This window comes from Prionailurus viverrinus, chromosome C1 (assembly GCF_022837055.1).
Source record: "Prionailurus viverrinus isolate Anna chromosome C1, UM_Priviv_1.0, whole genome shotgun sequence".
NCBI classification, from domain to species: domain Eukaryota; kingdom Metazoa; phylum Chordata; class Mammalia; order Carnivora; family Felidae; genus Prionailurus; species Prionailurus viverrinus.
In genome coordinates this window covers 84,993,401-85,020,588 of record NC_062568.1, presented here as the reverse complement: position 1 = coordinate 85,020,588, position 27,188 = coordinate 84,993,401, and the positions used below count along the sequence as shown (strand labels likewise).

The following is a 27,188-nucleotide window of genomic DNA, read 5'->3' as shown; positions in this document are numbered from 1 at the left end:
TCCTTTTGTTCATTTTAGCATCTGCTTAACTCAACTTAACAGTCCAGTTCATTCAGATGGTAGATGACTCTAGTACTAAAAAATGCTTTGCTGAATCAATTGTATTTGCCCAAAGTTGAGTCCTTAATTTTCCAAAGATGAAAAATTTGTACTTTACCTTAGAATAATGAGGCACACCAGATTTTCCTAATAAAAAACAAAATTTTACTGACAGTAGCTTGGAATCTAATAAAACTGCCAACATACATCTAAAATATTTTTCTCATATTTCAGAAAACCAGTAAAACTATTGACACTGGGATGGAATGACCCCCATACTTCACCCAGGTACTACTAAATGAACTCTGCAGAGTATGCTGAGTGTATATTCAGTGAACATTGGAAAGAAATATTTGTACAAACCATGTGGTTGCAATAAAGTTTCTGCTCTCTACTTGCTGAAGTTCCTTATTTGTAAAAGGAAGGGATTCTCAGGAGGAAACGTAGCACAACTTTAGAGTCAAAATCCAATTAGGATGTAACAAAGCTCTGGTATTTCCTAGCATGGCAAACCTGAAGTAAATGCCTCCTCATTTTTAAAAGCAAAAAGTAACATTTACCTCAAAGCACTGACCTCAAAGCACTGTATGGAGAATAAATGATAGATGAAAGAGGAATAGATACAAATGTGAAACTCAACTGTCTTACTCCCGGTCTGTATAAGGAACTTTAAGGTGTATTAACTAATGTCTTCTTTTTTTTTTTCTTCCTATGTTAATTGCAAGTGAATTTCCTGTCATGTTATTTAGAGCTTGGGGAGGGACAATCTTGTATCCAGTAAAGTACAATAATCCTAGGTAAGATTATGAACACTCAGGAGAGGCAAATGAGTATAAAAGGACAACACCCAGCCACTTGGGATGAAGTCCCAAATTCTCTTATTGTAGGGTAATGAGGATGATGGGAGCTGTAATCATACAGTCCTAAGTATGAATGTGCCCCCATTGTTTCCTCATTTTATTTCTGAGACAGAGTTTTAGCTTTTAGGACTTTAAGCTTTCTCCTCTGCAGAACGAAGTAATTCTTAATTACAGGTTTGGAAAGATTATATGAGATAATGGTGCTTGTCCCATTAATGGCAGCTGATATTATTTATCACATCAGAAAAATAAACCTGAAAGTATAAATAATTGAAAAATATTTGGACCAAGCAGTGACTCAAGTATAAGAATTAATTACCACCAGAGAGTCAGGCCAAAGACCACTAGCAAGAACATTTGCCATGAATTGTTAGTTACTTTTTCTTAGAATAAAATTATTTTGGGTTTTTGTGAAAGGGACACATATACATATGGTAATAAATATTTGTTAATTTATACTATGAATGAGCCTACAGTCATGTGTTAGTATTTATGCTTATAATGAAGTGTACCTTGCACAAGTCAGTATAATAAATAGCTCTTGTAGGTAGTACATAAATTAAGAATAGCTTAGTACTTCAGGATATGGAGAATGACAAAGCAGGCAAACTATTTCTAGACCCCTTCATGAAGGCTTGACCCAAAGAGCTTCAGTGTTTTTCTGAAAAAAAAAAAAAAATGGTCTGCTTGGGGCAATAGACAAATGTAGAGTCTGAGTTTTGAAGCAAGTTTCACATTAGACTTAGGCTAAGGAAGATAAGGAAAGAAAGCATCTCTCAAGAAAAAGTCCAGTAGAGGAAGCATAGCAAAGTAAGAAAACACAGAGGCTGACATGTAAGAAGTAAGAGAAAGGTCAGACAGACATTCTTAGGGAATCTAAAAGATGAAAGGATAAAATAAAGTACAATTACTGGCAGGATTTGAGATACTTTGATGAGCTCACAAGCTGAACTGTCAAAAGTTCATCTCAAGCTTTCTAATAATGGAAAGATAAATCAGGCCTTAACAAGGTTTCACTTTGGAAGAAAGGAAATCACAACTTCATTCAACTTGTAGGGTAGCCAGAAATGAAGGACTTATCCTTGACAATGCCTATTCCTCAACTTTCATATCCAATTAAGTTCCTTTATATTTTCACTCTTTGATATTTCTACAATTCTCCCACATTTCTTGATCTCTATTGTTTCCTTTCTATTCCAGGTTTCTATCACTTCTTACTAAAGCCACTATAGCAGCCAGTAAACTAGTCTCCCAGAGTCCATGACCCACCTACCCCCTACCCGAGACCTCTTTAATTCTCTACTAAATCTAAAAGCTAGACTATCTTTTCCAAAGGCAAACCTAACTATATAGCTGTGCCCTCCTTAAAACACTTCCTTAGTTCTCACTATTTTCAGTACTAGCATAAAAATCAACAACCTGTAAAGGCTGGAGTTATTTGGTTTCTATTTATTTCTTTACCTCCATCAACCTGTATATAGTGTGTCCTCTTGTTTTATGCTCAGTCAATACTGATCCTCTTTCAATTTCTTATCTTATATAAAGTATTCCAATATTTGTCAAAATAACTGAATTAACGATTGTTGATCCTAATGAATATATGTATTGTTAGTTAGAAAATTTCATGGCTCAATATTTGGTTAATAATTATAAATAGAGTTTCTTAAATGAAAATAAGTCTTTGAGATTTTCTCAAAGACAAACTCCATATTACTACTGGCTATCAATCTATAATTACAGACAGAAAATTGTCCCCATATTTTCCTGAGGTATCACATCTTTTACTTCATACAGTTTACAAAGATTTTTGGTAAGGATTTCTCATTCATGATAAAGTGCTTAACAATTTTCTGTTAGACATTGATGAATTTCTTATGAGAAGATCACCTGACAGTCAGTCTCGGGAAGCACCTAATGTCCTTCAACTGATCTTTCAAGGTGTTTAACTGATCTTTCAAGACCATTACCTAGTCTAACAGTGGTTATCCAATCATTCCATCTTACCTCTGTAAAAAAAAAAAAAAAAAAAAAAAAAAAAAAAATCCTGTACAAAGAAGAAATCTTTGCATTAGCCTTTTTAGAAAGGTTCCTCTCTTATGGCAAGTTTGAAATAAATATTTGAATAAGCTTATAACCAATTCATTTAAGTTGCCTTAACAGTACTAAACTTAGATGAGTAAAGAGCTAGCATAAATAAAAAAGCACTTTAGCAGTCAAATACTCTCAGATCTACTAGTGGTACTCAAGCCAGCTTTCTAAGTATGATATGTGGAAAACTCTTGAAAACCAGTGAATTTAAAACCTGTACTTCTTATTGCTTTCACTAAGGGATTGATCCTTGTTCAAATAAAGCCTGATTTAAAATTTTTAGTATGCTTCAAAACATGAGAGTTTGCTATATCTATATGGATTACTGATCACCCTTTCTTCTATCTTTTTCCAAATCACTCTGTCATGCTTATGGAGCAGGAAATTGAACAGGCATGTCTTGTTTGGTTTTGCAGTAGTGAAAAAGAGCAGATACTCAATTAAGTTACACTAAAATAACAACAACAACAACAACAGACCAAGAAATCACACTTTAACAAAATTTTTAAAAAGATTAGGATAATTCAATGTTAAATATTTAGAGTTTAACCACTGCATTTGCATGTATGTTTCACTTCACTTCAACTATGTTTTCCATTTTGGGGAAGTTACTTGTTTTTTTAATGGCTAAGTTGACAACATTTACCAATAACCTATGATTCCACCTGCTAGGTCAGGAGGTGGATATGAATACTCTTATTTGTGGAGTCTAGTTCTGTAGAAATTTATGCAAAATAAGTTGATAATAACTTGATTCAGAGAGGGAAACCCAGTCCTTTCCAAAGTCCTATATTTTCCGTGTGGCCTAACTATAATTCCCCCATCAGCAGAAAGGAATCTTCAAATATGTTTGTTTAGAAGTCTGTACATTTTAAGGAGATCCCTTTTGAATTTTTTTCCTTTGAAACTAAATTTCCAGTTATTAGAGTACTATGTGCAACATAATTATAGCATTCTACAATTGCTAAGACATAGCATATTATTAAATCTCTGAATAATCAATTCCAACTTTCAATTAACAACATAGAATTGGATAATAGAAAAAAGAATAAAAAAGAGACTTGTGATTATTACAAATTGAGTAACATTTTTAAGTTGTATTTTGCAAAACTCTTACCTCTTGAAATAACAGTTTCTAATCCAGTTCCATTAATAAAAGCCCGCTTAATGGTTTGTGTTTTAATATCTGTCCAGTATAAACGTTCTTCAGATGCATCAAAGTCTATCACAGTAACGTCATCAATGTCAGGGACTGTAAAGGCCGTGATAAAGTTAAAATATGGATTATCAATATCCACTCCTCTGATTTCAGAACGCCTTGCATATAGAAGAAATTTTTTCATTTCTAGAAAAGAAACAGAAATAACCGTTTTCCTCTTATAAGCTTGCCAAGTTTGAAGCAATCTAGAAATTCTAAAATATTAATTGTTGATGACTTAATAGAATTTTACCACCAGAAAATCATAATCAAGATTTGATGGGCAGAAATGACTTATCTATTATTTAAATTAAAATACTTAATAGAAACAAATGTAAAACAACTTAGAATCCTTGCCATTATTTTTCTTTTGTTAGAAATGACAGGAAATTCTCAGCAATTTGATCTTAGAATTTTAAACAATTGCTAAAACACATGAACTCTACAAATGTCAAACAACCATATTTATTCTTTGTATATTTTAGAACAATAATGCATTGCATTAAATGATTTTTGAAGAAATCAAAGAGTATTTTTTCTATACTATCTCTGAGTAAAACAAAATTAAGCATGGATTTAAAAGTCATGTTCACATTTTCCCTATCAAAATTTAGGTTCAAATAATGTTAAAGCATGCTTTCTTACAAAGTTTTGTAAATCTGTGGTAACATTGTGAGTGATGTTGCATCATTTTCCTTCCATAGGCATTTTTCTTGAACAGAGTTTATAAAATAGGAAATAAAATAGAAGAAGTCACAGATATTCTATTATTTCATTGCACTCTTTGAGATTATTGTTGTTGAGATATGCTATGATTATATAAAATTAATTAAATCGACCTGTACCTAAATTCCTAAGTGAAGATTTTGTGAGTATATTCTTTTATGTCCTTAAAGGTAATTGCTCTGCAGATAAAAATTACTTAAAAGTAAAATAAAACAGAAAAACTCCAAGTCTGATTTCATTCACAAATTTCATTATCATTTTTTCTAGTTTAAATGTGCTGTTTAAATATTTTTTAGGAATACTTCAAAGTTACCCATTTTACTTCACTTCTCACCCCTTCAAGTCGATAATCCCCTATAAAATGATGTGAAAATAACTTTAGAAGAGCAGGAAGAGATTAAAGCTATTGAGTACCTCTTTGTTACATGGGTTACCTACATCATCACTTTCTGAAAATGCACTTTCACTTACAAATCTCCCTGTTTTGTAGAGATAAATTCTGCTAACACACTAAATCAGAAAGTGGCAAGAAAAAAATGAATAAGGTAATAAATAGCAAAGTGCAGTATATCACATATTTAAAGAATTTGTCAGTCTTCCCCAAAGTAGATGAATCATCAATAGAGTCTGGAAATAGCACTACCTCAAATGTTTTTAAGGACATTAAAAATATCTTTTGGCTCACTTTGAGGAAAATCTTAATGCTAATACAATTTGAGAGAATTCAATTTAAATTTTAGATGAGAACTCCAAGAAATTTACCATAGCAGGTCTTCTTGTCTGAGGAAAGCTTCATCAAGTGGGGGCACGCACAAGCAGCACTCCTATTATGATTGATCAGACACATGTGAGAGCAGGGGCCTTTGCCGTCATTAGCTGCACAGGGATTGGTAGCTGTAATTACACAGTGAAATATTAACAGTGAAAAAGAAAAAATATATATCTATTAGGGAACCTCTGAGGTTGACAAGGGTTATTCACTTAATGATTCAAAGTGAAGTTCCTATATAGCACCCATTACTGCGGTGATTAATATGACAATAACAGACAATCATATATAGCAATTACATTAATAAAAACATTTTTCCTCTTCAAAGATAACAACTAAGTTAATTCCCTCAATTTTCTGTAAGTTGAAGTGTATGAATCCTATTGCCTTAGAAGCAAAGAGTTTTTTAAGGGTTTTGTCTGAGAAAAAACAAAACGAAACAAAACAGGAATAATGATTCAATTTAGTTTATAATAAACTAAAGTAGACCATAATCCAGGAATTGGGTGCATCAATGGATGTTTTTATTTTCCTAACCTACCATATAGATCCCATTCTTGCCTTAGCACAGCACTCTTACTGTTTCCCTAGGAAACTGTTGTTATATATATATATATCCTTTCTTCAAGCCATACCCTTTTTATAAAATCAGAGGCCTAAGTGAAGAAATGTTGATCTTCCTTCACTATTAAGACATCTACTTCTTTTTTTTTTTTTGGTACTAACAGATTGAAGTTTCTTCCACATACACAGATTAGCTAAACTCTATTGTATAAGTAAGTTATAGTATATTCAAATATAGGATGGAATATTAAATTTTATAGTTCAATATCACTGTATTATTCTTTTTGTGTTTCTTGTCCTGGCATTATGCCTTTTGAATATGATTTTAATCTCAGTTGATCAATAACTCTTCTTTTAAATCTTATTTTTGTAAACCATATCTAGTAGAATAAGGATACTAAATTAAAGATAGAAAAGTGTTACAACTTCTGATCCCAACTTCTGATTCAAACTATTTTATATTCCTAACAAGTGGACCTACTGTCCAGAGTTCTTTTAAAGCACAAAGAATAAAAATCAATGCATTATAATAAAACTGTACAGGATATGAGAAATTAACTGTACTTGATACACAATGTGACTTGTGTCAATATTTAGCAGCCTCCCTAAGGTAATGAAAATAATCCATGTCTTTGAATTTGATTAAAAATAAATAAATAGGCTGCCTGGGTGGCTCAGTCAGTTAGGCATCTGACTCTTGGTATGGGTTCAGGTCATAATCTCACAGTTTGTGTGTTTAAACCCTACATTGGCTCTGTGTTGACAATGCAGAGCCTGCTTGAGATTTTCTCTCTGCCCCTCCCCCACTATCTCTTTCTGTCTCTCTCTCAAAATAAATAAATAAACTTTAAAAGCAAGCAAACAAATAAAATAAATGGAAATGAAAGACACAGAAATATTTTCCTAAGAAAATCAATTAAGGAGAGATTTTAAGATGGTGGCATAAAGGCATCCTGAACTCACCTCTTTCCATGAACACAACAAATCTACAGCCATATATAGAACAACTCCCTATGAAAAGGACCTGAAAGCTAGCCAAACAGCACCTCCATAGCAAAGAATAAAAGGGCCACACTGAGACAGGTAGGAGACAGAGAGACATGGTTTCAGAAGAAATCACACCCCAGGCACTGCAAACCACAGTCAGGAGGGATCTCATTTATAGAACTTGTCCCTGAAAAATGAGTAGTTTGTGTCCCACACCAGGCAACCCAACCATTGGCAACTGCATTGAAGAGATGAGCCCCTAACACAGCTGTCTTACTTCCATAGGTTTACTTCCAGGAAAATCATAGTGCTATAGGGAATGGAAAATCCACTCTTAAATGGCTGACACACAAACCCACTCACCCTGGAACCAGCATTAAAGCAACAGTTTGAAGCTTTTAGACCATATGAAAGGAAGCTTATTTGTTAATCTTAAACCCTCTGTCAGAGAGGCAGTGATATGATGAGACCCTCTCTAAGGACAGAGATTCTCGCAGGTGCCATTTTGCATTTTTCTTCTGCCTTATTTTTGCTAGAACTAGCAGGTGCCATTGTTGCAATCCCTCTCACCTCTTCACCCCTCACTGCTAGCTCAGTCAGATTACACTGATCCCACACACCATAGCCACAGCCCACCTGCCCAGACCTAGCTGATCAGCCAAACATTCCACCCCCATGTACTGTAGCCACTGACTGTCTCACCACAGCTGGCAGGTATGTACAGCCCTCACAGGAGACAGCACTTGAGAATCTGGTTTTTTGGATAGGGGTTACATTTCTGGGCCTCATGGGTATGAAACATTTGGAGAAACAGACATCGACAGGCTACCAGCCACAGGACACTGCATAAATAGTAGACTGAAACACTCCCTCAGGATTTGTGTGAAAAAGGCCTATTTTCTTGTTCTGTAGCTTCAGTCTGAACATATCCAGAGATCAGAGGTGCCCCTGGGAACCTAAATAGAGAAACACCACACTAGTGCCCACTCTTTTCCTACTCACACCTTAGTGATATCTCCCAGAGAAGAGATTATGCATATATCTAAAGCCATAATTTTTACAACTGTTGCCCAGATCCCCCAAGTTTGAAAGTCAGTGTGGTTTATGATTATGAACCCATAAGACTATATTTATATGCCTTAAAAGCTGCTGCCTGAGGATCTGGCTTACAATTAGTGTGAGAGTATGCACTAAGATTCCTCCCTTTAGAACACTGACAGGTCTTGGCACACTCTCAACAACTGGGACCTCTGAAGAATGAATTAGGCTACTTAAATAATCACAAAGGTCTGAGAAACAACCAACAGGGAAAAAATAGTTTGAACCTTAAGTTTATCTACTATGCAAGTTCACTCCTTTAAGACTAAGGAAGACAGCAATTTTACCCCATACAAAACAAATAAACAAACAAACCAAAAACAAAAACAAAAAAACAAAAAAGCAAAACATACAAACAAACAAAAAAAGAAACAGGATCAAGCAAAATGAGGAGACAGAGGAATATGTCCCAAATAAAAGAATAAGACAAAACCCCAGAAGATCTTAATGTAGCAGAGGTAAGTAATCTACCAGATAAGAGTTCAAAGTAATGTTCATAAAGATGTTCACTGAACTCTGGAGAATGGATGAACATAGTTAGAAAGGGATAGAAAAATAACACAGTACCAAAGGCAGTCACAGACATTATAAAACAATAACATAGCTGAAATAAAAAACACACTAGAGGAGTTCAACATAAAACTAGATTAAGTAGAAGAATGGATAAGCAACCTAGAAGACTAGGCAGTGGAAATGACCCAATCAGTAGAGGAGAAAGGAAAATAATAATAATAATAATAATTAATAATAATAATAATAATAATAATAAAAGTGAAGATAGGTTAAGGGACCTGTTCAACAACACCAAACAGAATAACATATTCATTGTAGGGGTCCTAGAAGGAGAAGAGAGAGAGAAGAGTAGTAGTTAGTTTATTTAAATTAATAATGACTGATCAAAACAGTAAGGTACTGGCACAAGAGCAGACACATAGATCAATAGAACAGAATAAAAAACCCAGAAATGAACCCAAAATTATTTGGTCAACTAATCTTTGACAAAGCAGCAAAGAATATCCAATGGGGAAAAAGTCTCTTCAACAAATATTGGAAAATATGGACAACAACATGTAAAAGAATGAAACTGGACCACTTTCTAACAACATACACAAAAATAAATTCAAAATAGATGAAAGACCTAAATGTGAGACAGGAAACCACCAAAATTCTAGAGGAGAACACAGGCAGTAACCTGTTTGACATTGGCCATCGCAACTTCTTGCTACATATGTCTCCTGAGGCAAGGGAAACAAAAGCAAAAATAAACTATTGGGACTTCATCAAGATAAAAAAGCTTCTGTGCAGTGAAAAAAACAATCAACAAAACAAAAAGGCAACCTTTGGAAAGGAAGAAGATATTTGCAAATGACATATCTAACAAAAGGGTAGCATGCAAAATATATAAAGAATTTGTAAAAGCCAACATCCAAAAAGAAATAGTCCACTTAAAAATGGGCAGTAAACATGAACAGATATTTTTCCAGTGAAGATATACAGATGGCTAAGAGACACATGAAAAGATGCTCAACATCACTGATCACCAGGGTAATACAAATCAAAACTACAGTGAAATATCACCTCACACCCGTCAGAATGGCTAGAATCAACAACACAAGAAACAACAGGTATTGGCAAGGATGTGAAGATAGGGAAACTCTCTAGAACTATTGGTGGGAATGCAAACTGGTGCAGCTATTGTGGAAAACAGTATGGCGGCTCCTCAAAAAGTTAAAAATAAAACTACTCTACAACCCAGCAATGGCACAACTATAGATTTACTCAAAGGATACAAAACTACTGATTGGAAGGGATACGTGCACCTCAAGATTTATAGCAGCATTGTCAAAAACAGCCAAATTATGGAAAGAACCAAAATGTCCATTGACTGATAAATTAATAAAGAAAATAAAGTGTATATATATATATATATATATGTATATATGTATACACATATATATATACATATATATATATACACACATATATATATATATATATATATATATATATATATATATATACACACACACACACACACAATGGGATATTACTGAGGCATAAAAAGAATGAAATCTTGTCATTTTACGATGACATGGTTGGAGCTAGAGAGTATGATGCTAAGTGAAATTCAGTCAGAGAAAGATAAATACCATGTGATTTCACTTATATCAAATTTAAGAAACAAAACAGATGAACATGGGGGTGGGGGAAAAAGGAAGTAAACCAGAAAACAGACTCTCAACTATAGAGAACAAACTGAGGGTTACTGGAGGGGAGATGGGTGGTGGGATGAACTGAATGTGTGATGGGTAATGAGGAGGGCACTTGTTGTGGTGAGTGCTGGATATTGCATGTAAGGGATGAATAGATTCTACACCTGAAACTAATATTGTACTGTATGTTAACTAACTGAAATATAAATAAAAACTTGACAAAAAAAAGGGAATGATAGTTGAAAACTTTCCTAATATATGGGAAAAATAGGCATCAGGAATCCTGTTCCAGGAAGCACAAAGAGTTCCACATAAAATAAACACAAAGGGATCCAAACCAAGATACATTATAATTAAAATGTCCAAAGTTAAAGATGAAGAGAGAATCTCAAAAGCATCAAGAGAAGAACAAATTCTTACATATACTGGAATCTTAAGATTATCAGCATATTTGTTAGCAGAAAGTTTATAGGCCACAAGGGAGTGGTATGACATGTTCAGAGTACTGAAAGGAAAAACAAACAAACAACATTCCAACCAAAAATACTTTACCTGGCAAGGTTCTTATTTGGAATTGAAAGAGAAATAGAGTTTTTTAGACAAGCAAAAAGTAAAAACAAAAACAAAAAAGTTCATCACCAACAAACCGATCTTACAAAAAATGTTGAAGAGATTTCTCTAAGCTAAAAAGAAGAGGGAATAACTAGTAACAACAAAACATATAAGAGTAAAAGTCTCATTGGTAAATATAAATATATAGTAAAGGTAAAGGCTTCACCACTTATAAAGCTAATATGAAGTTTAAAATACATAAGTAGTAAAATTAACTATAGCTACAATAGTTAAGGTATACACACAATGAAAATATGTGAAATATGATATTAAAAATAGAACACATGGTAGAGAAGGGAAATAAAAATGTTACTTTAGAATGTGTCAAACTTAAGATGCTATCAACTTAAAATAAACTGTATATATGTGTGTATATATATCTATTTATCAATCCATCTATCCATCTACCCATGGTATTATATGTGGACCTCACAGTAATCACAAATCAACAACAGTCTAGAGTAGACACACAAAAGAAATGTGAAAGGAATTTAAATATAACACTAAATAAAATCACCAAACCACAAGTGAAGAGAGCAAATGAAGAAAAAAGGAACAGAGACAAATTATAAAAATGGCCAGAAAACAATCAACAAAGTGAGAGTATGAGAGTATGGCAGTAAGTACAACAAAGAGTATGGCAATAAGTACATACGTATCAATAATTCTTTAAATGTAAATGGAGTAATTCTCCAATCAAAAGACACAAAGTGGATGAATGGAAACAAACACAAACAAAAAACAAAACATGGGTCTTGCTTGCAAGAGTCTCACTTCAGATCTAAGGACACACAGAGACTAAAAGTGAAGGGGGTGGTGCCTGAGTGGCTCAGTCGGTTAAGTGTCCAACTCTTGATTGTGGCTCAGGTCATGATCTCAACATGGTGGCATCCAGCCCCGTGTCAGAAGCCTGCTTGGGATTCTCTCTCTCTCCCTCCCTCCCTCTCTCTCTCTGTCCCTCCCTTGCACATGCTCATGCTCACATGTACTCTCTCCTGTCTCTCAACAATAAACATTAAAAAATTAAAAAAAATAAAAGTGAAGGGATAAAAAAGATGCAAATGGAAAGTTAAAAAAAAAGCTTGTATAGGTTATACTTATATCAGACAAAATAAACTTTAAAATAAATTATACAAAAGACAAGGGCATAACACGGTCAGTCCAACACGAACATATAATATTTGTAAATGTTCACCCAACAAAGGAGTACTTAAATACATAAAGCAAATATTAATAGTCAAAAGAGAGAAACTTACAGCAATACAATAATAGTAGAGAACTTTTTTTTTTTTAATTTTTTTTCAACGTTTATTTATTTTTGGGACAGAGAGAGACAGAGCATGAACAGGGGAGGGGCAGAGAGAGAGGGAGACACAGAATCGGAAACAGGCTCCAGGCTCCGAGCCATCAGCCCAGAGCCCGATGCGGGGCTCGAACTCACGGACCGCGAGATCGTGACCTGGCTGAAGTCGGACGCTTAACCGACTGTGCCACCCAGGCGCCCCTATAGTAGAGAACTTTAATATGCCCCTTATATCAATATATAGATGTCCAGACATAAAATCGATAAGGAGACATTACCCTTAAATGACACATTAGACCAGCTAGACTCAGATATATACAGAACATTCCATTTAAAAGCAGCAGACACATATATCAATGGAACAGAGTACAAGGCCAAGAAATAAACCTATACATATATGTTTAATTCATATATGACAAAGAAGTCAAAGATACACAATAGGAAAAGGACAGTGTTTGCAATGAATGGTATTGGGAAAAGTGGACAGCCACAAACCAAATAACGAAACTGGACCACTATCTTAACCATACACAAAAATTAACTCAAAATTGACTAAAGACTTGAATGTAAGGTCTGAAGTCCTTCAGAAGCCATAAAATTCAGAAGCCAATTTTATGAAGCCATAAAACTTCTGGAATAAAACATAGATGGTAAGCTCCTTGACATTAGTTTTAATAATGTTTCTTTGGATCTGACTCTGAAGGCATGGAAACAAAAGCAAAAATAAACAAATGGGACTACATTAAGTCTAAAAACTTCTACATAGCAAAGGAAATCATCAACAAAGCAAAAGGCAAGGTGCTAAATGGAAGAACATATGTGCACATCATATATACGGAGTTAATATCCAAAGTACATAAAGAACTCATATAATTCAACACCTAGAGGAGAAACAATCTCATTAAAAATGGACAGAGGATCTAAATAGACATTTTTCCAAAGATGACATAGAGGTGGCTGACAGGCACATGAAAAGATTTTCAGTATCATTAGTTATCAGGGAAATGCAAATCAAAGCCAGAATGAGAATGTCATCTCAGATCTGTTAAAATGGCTTTTGTCAAAGAGACAAGAAGTAACATCTGTTGGAGAGGATGTGAAGAAAAGAGAATATTCGGACATTTTTGGTGGCAATGTAAATTGGTGAAACCACTATAAAAACTCAAATGGAGATTCCTCAAAAGATTAAAAACACAATTAACATGATTCAGCAATTCCACTTCTGAGTATTTACCCAAAGAATACAAAAACACTAATTTGAAGAGATATATGTACCCTGTGTTCACTGCAGCATTATTTATAGTAACCAAGAAATGGAAACAATCTAAGTGTCAATCAATGGATGTACTGATAAAAAATATATGATTACAGATATATATATAGATGATATAGATAGATGCAGATATATAGATATTAGATATAGATAGATATGAGGGAATACTACTCAGCTATAGAAAAGGAAATCTCCATTTGTGACAACATGGATGGACCTTTAGGGTATTATGCTAAGTGAAATAAGTCAGATAAAGAAAGACATATGCCATATCATTTCACTTATATATGTAAAAATAAAACAAATTAACCATGAAAACAAAAACAAAGTCATAGAGAACATGCTGATTATCAGAAGGGATGGAGGTTCAAGAGGTTGGCAAAATGGGTGACAGGTCTCAATTGTAATGTGATAAATGATCACTAGACTTATAGTGGTGATTGCTTTGTAGTGTATACAAATACAGAATTATAATATACAGCTCAAACTCCTATAATATATACTGATTTTACCTCAATTAAAAAAATAATAAAAAATAAAAACTATTAGAAAAGCATGGAAGCATGCATCTAAATATTCCTTAGGAGTCCAAGTCCCTCTATCACACGGAGTAAGTGCTGCATATTTTGTTTTCTTCCTTTTAAGATTCATGTATTATGGTTAGATTATGATTATAAAGAATTGTAGATTAGAGAAGCAAGAGAGCAGATGTGAGCAGAACAGGAACCAGAATGAAGAGGCCTTGTTTGACAATCATTAAATACCTAGCGTCAGGGTAACTTAGCTGTAGTAGTAAGAGAAAAATCCAAGTTTTCAACACTTAAGACAAAGAACAGAGGATGAGGAAAAAGAAGAAAAATGGAAAAAAAAATAAAGAGGAGTAAAGGGAGAAAGAGGAAGGAGGAGAAAATTTTTGTTTAAAAACATTGACATAGGCAATGTTATTCCTCTCAAAGAAATTAAAAGCATAATCCAAGACAGCTCAATGATAGGTACTTGGATTTCACTTTGAACACCAATATTTTTGGCCCAGAATCATATTAGCTCTTCTCAACATCCATAATTGTGATAAAATATTTTTAAAAGCAAAACCAAAATACTTTCTGTATGCACAATAACGTAAAAAATTGGTTTTGTAGCCCATATGTATTAATGATAACACTGTAATGTAACATTCACAATCTTTTCTGCTTTCACAGTGTGCAAAATGCAAATGACTTTTTATTTTCAATTTTAATATTTTCTCACTTTGAAATAACAGTGTTAAACATTTTTAGTTCCTAACCATGCAATCGAACAGATACCAAATTACCATATTAAGGAATTTGACTCACAATACTCACATTTTAATATAAAGCAGGTATTAGCAAATGGTGACCCCAGAGTCAAATATAATCTACTGCTTGTTTTTGTAAGTAAATTTTTATTATAACATACCCATGCTCATTAGCTTACACATTGTCTATGGCTGCTTTCACACTACAACAGCAGAGTTGGGCAGTTTCAGCAGAGATCATATGTCCCACAAAGCCCTAAAATATTAATTTTCTGGCTCTTTACAAAAAAGGTTTGCCAATACTTGGTATAAAGCAATTAACTATTTTATAAGAAATGCTATTGCAGAATCCAATTATCAATACAGAGGTTGTAAACGGCTACAGAACCAAGGCTATCTCATTTATTTCTATGCAGGAGATGGGAAAAGCTGACCAGTGAATGGAATGCTGTAAGCAATCTTAACAGATGAAATGCAAATACAACTGTGCAGAAAGAGAGTACTGAAAGTTCATATTACCTAAACTCAAATTGGACCAAAGAATCTTAGAGATACATGAAACACCCATCTTTATATTTATGCATTGAATAAATATTTATGAAACACCTAGTTATTCTGCTTACTTTAAAATTTTTTTTTCAACGTTTTTTATTTATTTTTGGGACAGAGAGAGACAGAGCATGAACGGGGGAGGGGCAGAGAGAGAGGGAGACACAGAATCGGAAACAGGCTCCAGGCTCTGAGCCATCAGCCCAGAGCCCGACGCGGGGCTCGAACTCACGGACCGCGAGATCGTGACCTGGCTGAAGTCGGACGCTTAACCGACTGTGTCACCCAGGCGCCCCATATTCTGCTTACTTTTAAAAAGTTTGAATATAATAGTAGACAAGACATAGTTCCTGTAAGGGATTTAAGAGTCTGTACTCTAACCATGTACACCATTCCCTGCAATTCCATGGTGTGTGGCTCGTTTTAGGTTCTCTCCATTTCTCTCTTAGGTTGCTACACTAACTTTCTAAGTAATCTCTTGATTTCTGGTTTCTCCCCAATGCATATATTAGTTTTCTGAAACACAGACTTAATCATATAGCTGTCTTGCTAAAAAATCTTAGATGGGTGCTCGCTTCGGCAGCACATATACTAAAAATCTTAGATGGCTTCCCACTGTCTTACTCACAAAGTCTCAATCTTACCTCCTACCATTTCTCCCATGACACTTTTGGCACTGGCTAGGGTTTACCTTCTGCTTTCTAACTTCCAGGTGTTTTTTTTTGTTTTGTTTTATTCTGATCCATTCTGTTTATTTTTGTTCAAGATGTCATCAGCCTTCCAAACTCACAAAACTTTTAATTTCAAAGCATTTTTTCCACTTCTTTTTCATTAACATATTAAGTATTATTTGAGTTCCCTAATATGTGAGTCCTTCTTTCCAATTTTACCTTTCCTATTCCAACACAAAGTTTTATTTTGTCACCTTTGCACGACCCCTATGGCAGCCTTGTATCTGGTACTCTGCAGCACTGCTCAGAATATTCCAACCTCTTCTTTTTCTTCTGCACACATATTATGCACATGGTCAAATCAATTCTTCATTGTTGTCTGAATATCTATATCTTGCCCTTTGCCACTTCTACATGGTGTCCTTCTCCCATGGAATTTCATTACCAATATTTTAACCTGCCCTCATCAATCAGCCTAAGTCCTTTTTCTTTCACAGAATAGTTTCTAATGAAGGTAGCTAGTGCTGATGTCTCCCATTAATGAACATTAGTTTTAATTATTGCCTATACAAGGCATTAAGCAATTTATTATTTACTGTCCTACTTTCTAATTATCTGTGATCTATATTGATACATTTTATGTCTGTATGTGCTGGTAAATACTGGTAAATCAAAGATTAGGATTTTCTTTTCCTTTTTCTTTTTTTTTCTGTAACATGCCAGATAGTAAATATTTTCACTTTTGTAGGACTTATGCCCTTCATAATAACTATCCTACTTTGCTATTGTAGCACAAAGGCAAGCATAAACAATATGTGAGCCAAAAGGTTTACTTGTGCTCAAATAAAATTTTATTTACAAAAGAGGCAGGAAGGTGAATTGAGTCTGAGGGCCTTAATTTGTGAATCTCTGAGTGTGAGTATCAGTGGCATGATGGCAGGAACTATGACACGTGTATAATATATTGTTTGTACATATGACTTATATACATAACATTTTTTCTTGTAAAATTTCTCTGGTATCTATTACTGTGTTATACTTAAGGACATTTGGATTCATATGCATGCTCATGCTCAGTGTAGGTGGGATATGTTCTAAAGAGTCAGGAATCTAAATATTTGGAAAGTGAGTTAATCTTCTAAAGCACATCATAGCTGTAGGTAAAGAGACTAAATAATGCATAATTACAATATTTTATAGGAGAACCAAATGTTAATTATGCAATCACATAAGACTGATGTGTGCTCTGTGAAGAAAACAATATCATTAAAAATAATTTCATATTTCATGCAAACCATGTTTAATTGTAGCCCATTTCTCACCAGCAAAAAATAAACCCTTTAAACCCAAGCAATTATTTTATCCATTAAATTCAAATAAAATGTATGCAAATGTTGGTGCAATATAAAATATGTATGATATTTATTTATTTAATAAAACTCTGCTCAAGGCAGAATGCCAGAATACAATTTGTTAGGTAAGAGAAATATTTTTCTCCCTCTTATGTAGCCATTTTTATAGTAACTAATATTCATTCTGCTAATAAACTTTATTGGTACAAAATAATTACTAATATAATAAGATAATTTATCTGTATTATAATTTTCCTTTTAGAAACTAATTTAATATTTTAAAAAGAGAGGAATTTTCAAAAGGATGTTACAATTAAACACTAATCCCAAATTCTATTTTCCTTTTGACAAATACCTTGAAATTATAATTTTAACATTTGAAGTTGAAGAACTGGAATTAATTGCTTATTCAAAACACACATATAAAAAATATGTGCAAGGGAAAGATGTTCTTATTGCTTTAATATCACCAGATCCCAGAAATACTAGGTATGTAGGGGCTACTTTCATCAACCTTATCATAGTTTATGGATTAATTTTATACCGTACTCTATTTTTATGAAGTAAATGTCTAAAAGAATCTTATCTGATCTTTTATAAATATCTGTATTTCAATGGGAAAAATTCTAAAAGCCACAAATACTATTTACATTTATTTGTGCATAGTGCTTTGTAAAAGGGTGAAAACAAACATGTCATATAATGTTATATTTAGTGGTAATATATATCTTAAAATACCAAAGAACTTTCAGTTATTCTAAAGAAATGACTTCAGGTGTCTTTCTGATATTTTAATTTGCTTGCTACTCATTGTGCCTGCTGTATGATTTGAAAGGACAGGCATCAAGTTTCTAGCTTTATGATGATTTTATAATTATAAAAATCTTTCTTATTTAAAACAGTGGTTTTCAACCAGTGGTGGGGAATATATGGAGACATTTGTGGTTGATTAGAGATAGTATTGGCACACTAGTAGCCAGAAATGCTAATAAACGTCCTGCAATGCAAAAGGAAAGCCCCTCCCCTCCTCCGAACTAAGAATTATCTGTTTAAAAATGTGAACAATGTAGAGGCTGAAAAGTCCTGATCTTGGAGTAGAACCATGGATTCAGCGATTAGTGGATTTGAATGGAGGGCTCTAAATCACTTGGGTTTGCATGACTTAGGCAAGTACATCAAATAGTGTACCAAGGCAGAAAGAATTCTGATGATTCCTTTTTTTACTAATCTTTTCTATTGCTGCAAGGTAGATTGCATATTTCAAAAACAGCAATTTATAAAGCGGCTAAACTTACTACCTGCATATAAAATCTTTTGCAGTTTAGTTGTTTGATATGTCCATTATATTTTGCCAAAGAAATAATGATAAAAACGGTAATTTAGTTTTTCAGATAAACCAACCAATCCCATTAATTTATAATATGCTTTTAAGATAACACAGAAGGATTCATTACGAAACTAAATTGGGTGCTAGTCTATCTAACTCTTCCTGGAAGCAGAGGTCTATGTATTATAGGAAGAAGGTATAAGAGGAGAACGTGAGTTCAATTTTGTCTTTTTATATCAATAGTTAGAATGAGGTAGCAACATGTCTTTGGCATGTTTCAACTCTCACTTTTCTTCTTCATTGTTCACTTCTCTCTCTTCTACCAGGCTCTCAGTACTGTATGAAGTTCTAAGCTCCTCATTATGGAAGCCTCACAGGTTTACTCAAATCTGAAAAATTCCTCCTTGCTCTGATATCACATGCCATTCACTTCACCTCAGTCAGAAACCTCATCTCTTCAAAGCTGTTATCAACTACAAGTAAAAGTGAAAGCATTTTGATTTAACTATTTCACACCAGCTTACCATTCTTAGAATATTAGCATTTTATTTATTTTTTATGTTTTGTTTTGTTTTATTTATTTATTTATTTATATTTTATTTTTTTAACATTTATTTATTTTTGAGACAGAGATAGACAGATCATCAACAGGGGAGGGTCAGAAAGAGAGGCAGACACAGAATCTTAAACAGGCTCCAGGCTCTGAGCGGTCAGCACAGAGCCGGACGTGTGGCTCGAACTCACGGACCGCGAGATCATGACCTGAGATGAAGTCGGATGCTTAACCGACTGAGCCACCCAGGCGCTCTATTTATATTTTAGAGAGAGAGAAAGAGAGAAAGTGCAAGTGAGGGAGAGGGAGAGAGGGAGAGAGAGAGAGAATCTTAAGCAGGCTCTGGCTGAGTGGGGCTCGATCCCCTGATCCTGGAAACATGAAGCTAGCCAAAATCAAGAGTCAGATTCCCAGCCAATTGAGCCACCCAGGCATCTGAAACATTAACATTTTAAAATAGGGCTCATGCAAAATAAAATAAATCCTTTACTGATAGCACATAAAATTTTGAAATAAAGAGATACTATAAAACAGCAGGAGAAATAATGTTTTTAACACTGTCAATAATATGTAGGACAGAGTGTATCCATACACACATATATATGTGTACATATACATCTATATACATATACATCTATAGAAATACATGGAGAAAGAGAAATTTGACTTTTATGACAGGTAGTTAGATCTTGATATGGTAAACTGTGGAATTAGATGATTTAAATAATTTGCAAATATTTGAGATTCATCTCCATGTTGTAACATGGTTGCAAGAGTATTTTTTTTTCTCAAACCTTTTTATTAACAAGATAAATGTTGGTTATGATTAAATATATTTAAAGGCCCAAATGGAATCCCTCCTTCTTTCAGTTTCATAAGTGAAATTTTGTCCCCTGAAGGAGAAATGATATTACTAGTATTCTTAGAATATAGAATCTTTTCTTAAGTAAGATAAGCTAATTTTCTTACAATGTGGTCAATAAAAGTTTTATTTTCTCTAGATACATTTTCTTGAAGTGATAGTAGGTACTTAGATCATTTCAATGTTAAAACTACTCTTTGAGAAATAGCCCACAGTTCTTATATTGCCACATAACATAATAGGCAAGTGAGATAAAAATTGATAGAAAGAGTAAGGTTCCAAAATGGAACAATTTATTTTTATCACGATATAAAGCATTTTATAAGCATTATTTCCTTTTCTCTTATTAGGCAGTTTTGTTTATAAAAATAAATTGCCCCCATTTTATAGAAGAGTAAACTTAATTTTTAATACGGTAAAAAAAACACTTTAAAATCACAGAACTATTAAGAGAGATATAGGTTTCAGATTTTAGAGTTTGAGCCTCCAACTATTATACATACTACTTCTCTAAATGAACCAAATGACTTAGATTCATTCATTCTCTTAACTACTCATAGATGTTTTACAAAGCAGGCATGTGGGATGGATACTGCCTTGGAGTATAATTTTTTATAAATACGTTTAATGTAATTGTTGTAACTGAATAAACTCCTCATGTCTCATTCATGTCTCTGGGTTTTGATTTTTCTAAGGGATATTGTCATTAATGTATTATATAAGATAGTTTGCACATTTGACAGTCACTATGGGTTTCAAGAACAAAATTGAAAAGGATGATTGAGCCAGAAACCTGTCTTTGAAAGTAAAATAAAGTGGTTTCTACTGAACAGTGCTATTTATATCAACAAATATATATATAGTCCCCATTGAACTGAGATCTTTTCAGAAAGAGAAAAGTTTCTTCAGACTGGGAAAACATCTCGTAATCGGTAAAAGTCTAATACACAAAGTACTTGCAACACTCGATATTTAAAGTGACAATCATGTATGAATTCTTTCAAGAACAGATTCCAAACATAGCAACTAAAGAAATACAGAAGAAAGCCACCACCACAACCAAGACCACCACCACCATCAGAGTAGTGGAATCGTTCTTGATTCATGAAAAAACTGAACTACTCCGAGTATTAAACACAACTGAAGTTGTGATTAAGAAAAGACCTTTGAGCTGAGAGAGGACACAGAAGGATGGCCAACATGCTGGATGGGAGAAGGTTTATATACAAAAGAAGAAAGGTATACTTTCTCCATGTTTATAAACAACTCCTCTTCTAATGGGAGGGGAGAGATGGTGATGTGTAAAACAAAGTAACTAAGGGAATTGTGTGTCTATCTATCTATCATCTATCTATCTTATTATCTATTATTTATCTATCATTTACTTAACAACATTTATGTAGTGCTAAGTATTTGTCAGATATCTTGTAAGTGCTTTAAAAAGAAACTAATGCAGAGGCACCTGGGTGGCCCAGTTGGTTAAGTGTCCAACTCTGGACTTCAGCTCAGGTCATAATCTCTCATTTGTGAGTTTGAGCCCTGTATCCTACTCTGTGTTGATGGTGCAGAGCCTGCTTGGGATTCTGTCTCCCTCTCTCTCTGCCCCTCCCCCACTTGCTCTTTGTCTCTCTCTCAAAAAAAAAAAAAAGAAAAGAAACTAACACACTTAATCTTTTCAATGATTGCATTTTACAAATAAAAAGATAGGATAGATAATGGTCATACAGTCAGGATAGGAAAAAATTAGAATGTGAACCCAAACAGTCTAGCTCTAGAGTTTTCCTCTTAATTACAAGCATCTTCTAAGCTAATTGTTATGATGCTTGGTTTTTTTTTCTTTGCATTTACATTGTGTTACTTAATAACATAGCCCTTTGTTTAATAAATTATATTTATTTTTAGTAAAAAGGCTTGAATATTTATAATAATGCCTAACCTCAGACATAGTTGTGATCACTAGGATACAGGCAAACAGCTCCACTGAAATTGTTCTAAATTAAATTACGGCCGACTGCCCTCCAAATTACTAAATCCAATGAATACACTTATGTCTTTATCTTTCTTGACTTCTCCAAGAGAAGTGGCCATTGTCACTCTGTCATCTTGAAACTTGTCTTACTGGGGTTTTTTTTGTTGTTGTTGTTTTTTTGTTTTTGTTTTTTGTTTCTTTTGACTGTTATCTCTTTGTTTCTGGTCACCTCCTCAGCATTCTGCCTTGCCTTCTTCTTTAGTGTTTGCTTTCTTCAAGGCTCTGTCCTTGCCCTCTTCTCATTTTCTGTAATATTCTTGGGAAATCTCATTTATCTTTTTGTCTTCAACCTAAAATTAAATGAATACCGAAGCTCTAGTTCTTGCTTAAACTCTCCTTGCCTTATAGCCCTGAATATTCCATCATGTCCCAGAGGTACCTCAAATTGCGTGTATCAAAAGCTTATTTTTTTTTGTTTATCCTTTAAACCAGGTGTCAGTAGACTTTGGCCTGCAGGCTAATACTGTAGGGCAAAAAAAAAAAAAAAAAGAATAACATTCTATAAAATGAAAAGTATATGAAATTCAAATTTTGGTGTCTATAAATAAAGTTTTATTGAAACATAGCTACAACAGTTCATTTTCCATGTGATTACTTTCACACACAGCTAAGTTGAATAGCTGCAACAGAGACCATATGGCCTGTAAAGCCTAAAACGCTTACTATCAGGTCTTTCACAGAAGTTTGTGGACTCCTCCCTTAACTCAATCCCATGGACTCTAGGTCATATCTTGATCATAAAGCCAATTACAGAAACTAGAGAAAACAACCATCTCAAATTCTTCCTTTTCTTCCCAATCTCCCCCACTCCACAACTTCTATCACCATTTTTATTGATTTTGCCTCTAAGCATATCTCAACCATACCATTCTCTCTGTTCTTATGACCATCATCCCAGATTTTGCATCACCTAAGCTCTGGATCTACTGAAGTAGCCCACTCACCAGTGCTACCTGCAGTGCTGTCTCTCTGCAATCTATCCCCCGCACAGATGAAATCGTGATTCTAGCACCCAAATCTGCTCTTCTCACTCCATTGACCAAACAAATAAAAAATGATTTTCTCCTTCACTTAAGACTCTAAAGTGGTTCTTTAGGCAACATCACCATCCCCTGGGAATTTGTTAAAAATGCAAAATCTGAAGCCACACTCCAGGCCTACTGAATCTAAAGCTCTTGAGCACAGCCCAGTAATCTGTGTTTTAGTGACCTCTGTAGGTAATTTGGATGTGCATTCAAGTCTGAAATCATTCAAACTAGCTATCCTAGAGGATAAAAATTAAAATTCCTTGAATGCGCCATTTAAATACCAACATGGTCTGATCCCTGCCCAATCTTGTTTTCCATTTATTTCCTCCTTACCTCTAGCTGCTTCGACCTACAAATGAGGAAATGAGATCCCAGGAGTGAATTATTTTGCCTCAGCTAGACAAGCCTAGTTAGTGAGAGACAGAGCAATGGGTTGAAACAGATTAACCCAAGGTCTTTTTAGGAACACACCCTACTGCCCTTTAAAATCTATTTGCTATACTCTTACATTCAAACTCAATCCATGATAACAGTTATTTTATTGATCCTAGTTTTTAATTTAGTTTGTTCCCCTTCTAGACTATAAACTCCAAGAAGGTAAGAATTAGTCTGTCCCACTTAAAAGGCAATAAAACGACTCTCTACTGCCATCTGGTGACATAAAATAACAATTCCAAGGAGAATCTCAAACAGGAACTTCTTGTAGAGCAGAGTGGTTAAGGCAAGAGCTCTGAGGTCACTTTCCTTGAAGTCAGATAACTGGGCAAACACCTTCTGGCTATAGTCCTTGAGGAAATAACTTAGTATTTATCCTCCTTAGGTTCATTATCTATAAAACTATGTTGCTAACACCTTCCTCATACAATTGGAATGAAAATTAGCAAGTGTCAGGTGCTAATATTATAATTAATAACATAAAGGACTTCGCTATACAGTGGACACAAATAAATAAGTGGCATTCTTCTACTCAAATATTGTATAATGTAGTGGGTAAATAAAACAGAGTTAGGTAAATATTATATAACCATACAAGCTCTAAGTGCTAAAGGAGTTCTTGTGTTAAGCATGAACATGAAGGAGGTGAAATCTGAATTGTGTAAAGATTCATAATTGTTATATGGCTTTGAAGTGAGAAGACTCTCAGAAGGAGAATGTTTCTTGCAAATCTTTGTGCAGATTGAAAGTAATGCCTGTAAAGGACTAATAAAAAGGCAATATAAGTGCATACCTTCCTTATTATTACAAAGTCAGGATGATGATATAATTTTAATTTAATGCTTAATCATACAAGCCCAGATCTCATTATCCAAACAAAACTAACATATTTCTCAAAAATAGTTTATCATAAATTTTGTTGTTGCTGTTGGTTTTTAATGCACTCAAAATTTATTCAATTAATAGCTGTGCTTTACTGATAAAAATGTATTTAAATTAGATGGCTTCATAAATGTTTATTATTCATTTTTACCTTAAAGGGAAATCTATGATGGTGTTCTTGTGTAACAAATATTATAAAAGTAACAAATATATTTATTTATATGAGCTCTCTATGCTAAGAAAACTACCATCTCCCATGTATTTATTCAGTAGGTTGGACGTTAAGTATCAACTACATGCTATCAATTGCCAATACACAACATATATAGAAAATAGAGAATTTAGGGGCACTTGGATGGCTCAGTGGGTTGAGCGTCCGACTTCAGCTTAGGTCGTGATCTCACAGTTCACGCGTTCCAGACCTGCATAGGGCTGTGTGCTGACAGCTCAGAGTCTGGAGCCTGCTTCGGGTTCTGTGTCTCCCTCACTCTCTCTCTCTGCCCCTCCCCCGGCTTGTGTTCTCTTTCTTTCTTTCTTTCAAAAATAAATAAAACTTTAAAAAAATAGAAAATTTAGGTTAAGTGTCTAGTTGTCAGCCCAATCAATGGAAAAGGGCATATAGGGATGAAATGTGACTATCCTAGCTAGTGTGAAACTACAGTACGTGTTATGTAACATTCTTATTCCAAATTTCCCAATATTTTATTTTCATATTTCTGTCCTCGGTTCCTACAGTATATATCAGCATAAAACTACTCCTCTGTGTCCTTACTTTAAACTTTCTTGCTTTGCTTTTTTGGCATAGGAGATATCATATGCACTCTCATGTTCATTGCAGCACTTTTTTTATAGTAGCAAACACATGGGAACAATCTAGGTGCCTATCAATGGATGAATGGGTAAAGAACATTTATATATTTCAAAATATTTAGTCATGAAAAAGGAAGGAAATCTTGTCATCTGCAGCAACATGTATGGACCTTGAGGGCATTATGCTAAGAGAAATAAGTCAAACAGAGAAATATGAATGCCATATGATCTCACTACATGTGAAATCTTAAAACAAAACAACAACAGCAACAAAACACTGAACGTATGAATACAGAGAACAAATTGCTGGTTTCCAAAAGGAAAAGGTGGGGTTTGGGTGAAATGGATGAAGAGAGTCAAAAGGTACAAACTTCTAGTTGTAAAATAAATAAGCCATGGCAATGTAATGTACAGTGTGGGTGATCACAGTTAATAATACTCTATTAAGGGGCGCCTGGGTGGCTCAGTCGGTTAAGCGGCAGACGCTTAATTTCGGCTCAGGTCATGATCTCACAGTTCACAAGTTCGAGCCCCACATCGAGTTCTGCACTGACAGTGTGGAGTCTGCTTCTGATTCTCTCTCTCCCCTCTTTCTCTGTCACTAACCTACTCACACTCTCTTTCAAAATAAATAAAAGTCCTTTGTAAAAAAATAATACTAAGTATTTTTTGAAAGTATTTGAAAGTTGCTGAGAGTAGATTTAAAAAATAAAGAAAAACTATAAAACAAAGACTATGGGTTAATTTTCATTAGGGTTTAGTGATACGTTTTGGAAGGGCTTATGTTCGTCTATCAGTTTCTGGCAACTAAAAGACCATATGACTTGCTAATGACAGCAACAAACCCCAAAGTTATTAAGCAAAGATACATATTTATGTATAGAAACATGCATTAAAATGATCAATGACAGTGGGGTGTCTGGGTGGCTCAGTCAGTTAAGCCTCTGACTTTGGCTCAGGTCATGATCTCACAGTTTGTGAGTTCAAGCCCGCATAGGTGTCTCTGCTATCAGCATACAGAGTTGGCTTGGATCCTCTGTCCCCTCTCTCAGTGCCCTTCTCCCAGTTGTGCGTGTGCTCTCTCTCTCTCTCTCAAACATAAACATTTGTTAAAAATTAGATTTAATATACCCACTATTGCTCCTTTATATTGCATACGTTTGAGCTTTGATTGTTTCTTCTTCATCCCAAATAACAACAACATTAGAAACCAAAGGTTCTAAAATACATTTTCCTTTTGGAAAGTTTTACTTTTGTGTTCAATAACCAACTTGGAAATTTATGCACAAGATGAATGTATGAAAACTGGTATTAAAACATTCATTAACTTCCTACTTGGAGTATTAGATAATTTCAAAGACTATTTGTAACCTTTATTTCTTTAATTTTTGAAAGATATATTTCAATTTTATAGCACTGAATGTCATGTATTTTTAAAATTTATTATTTTCCATGAACTTTACATTATTATTCACCAGAAAACAGGGTGCTATTATTATTTTACCTGTATTAACACAGAACCTTTGCCACCATTTTTACTGCAACTCTATCCTTGGTAATAGTCAATATATTCGTACATCTTTTTTTAATTTTTTCCCATAGCAGTGGAAGTGTTACTTCACTGAAGCAGATAAACAGGATGGATAATGATTGTTATATGCTCAGTGATCCTTATAATGGGGAA

At 34.1% G+C, this 27,188-nt stretch overlaps 1 protein-coding gene across 1 annotated transcript in view; it reads right to left on the bottom strand.

Moving 5' to 3' along the window:
* Positions 1-27,188, bottom strand: part of LRP1B (LDL receptor related protein 1B) — a 1,903,200-nt gene that overhangs the window by 602,335 nt on the left and 1,273,677 nt on the right. Inside the window, exons 28-29 of the mRNA XM_047873645.1 lie at positions 5,674-5,805; positions 4,105-4,332 (exon numbers count right to left, since the gene is read on the bottom strand). Of these exons, the coding sequence (XP_047729601.1) occupies positions 4,105-4,332; positions 5,674-5,805 (360 nt within the window). The remainder of the gene's footprint in view (positions 1-4,104; positions 4,333-5,673; positions 5,806-27,188) is intronic.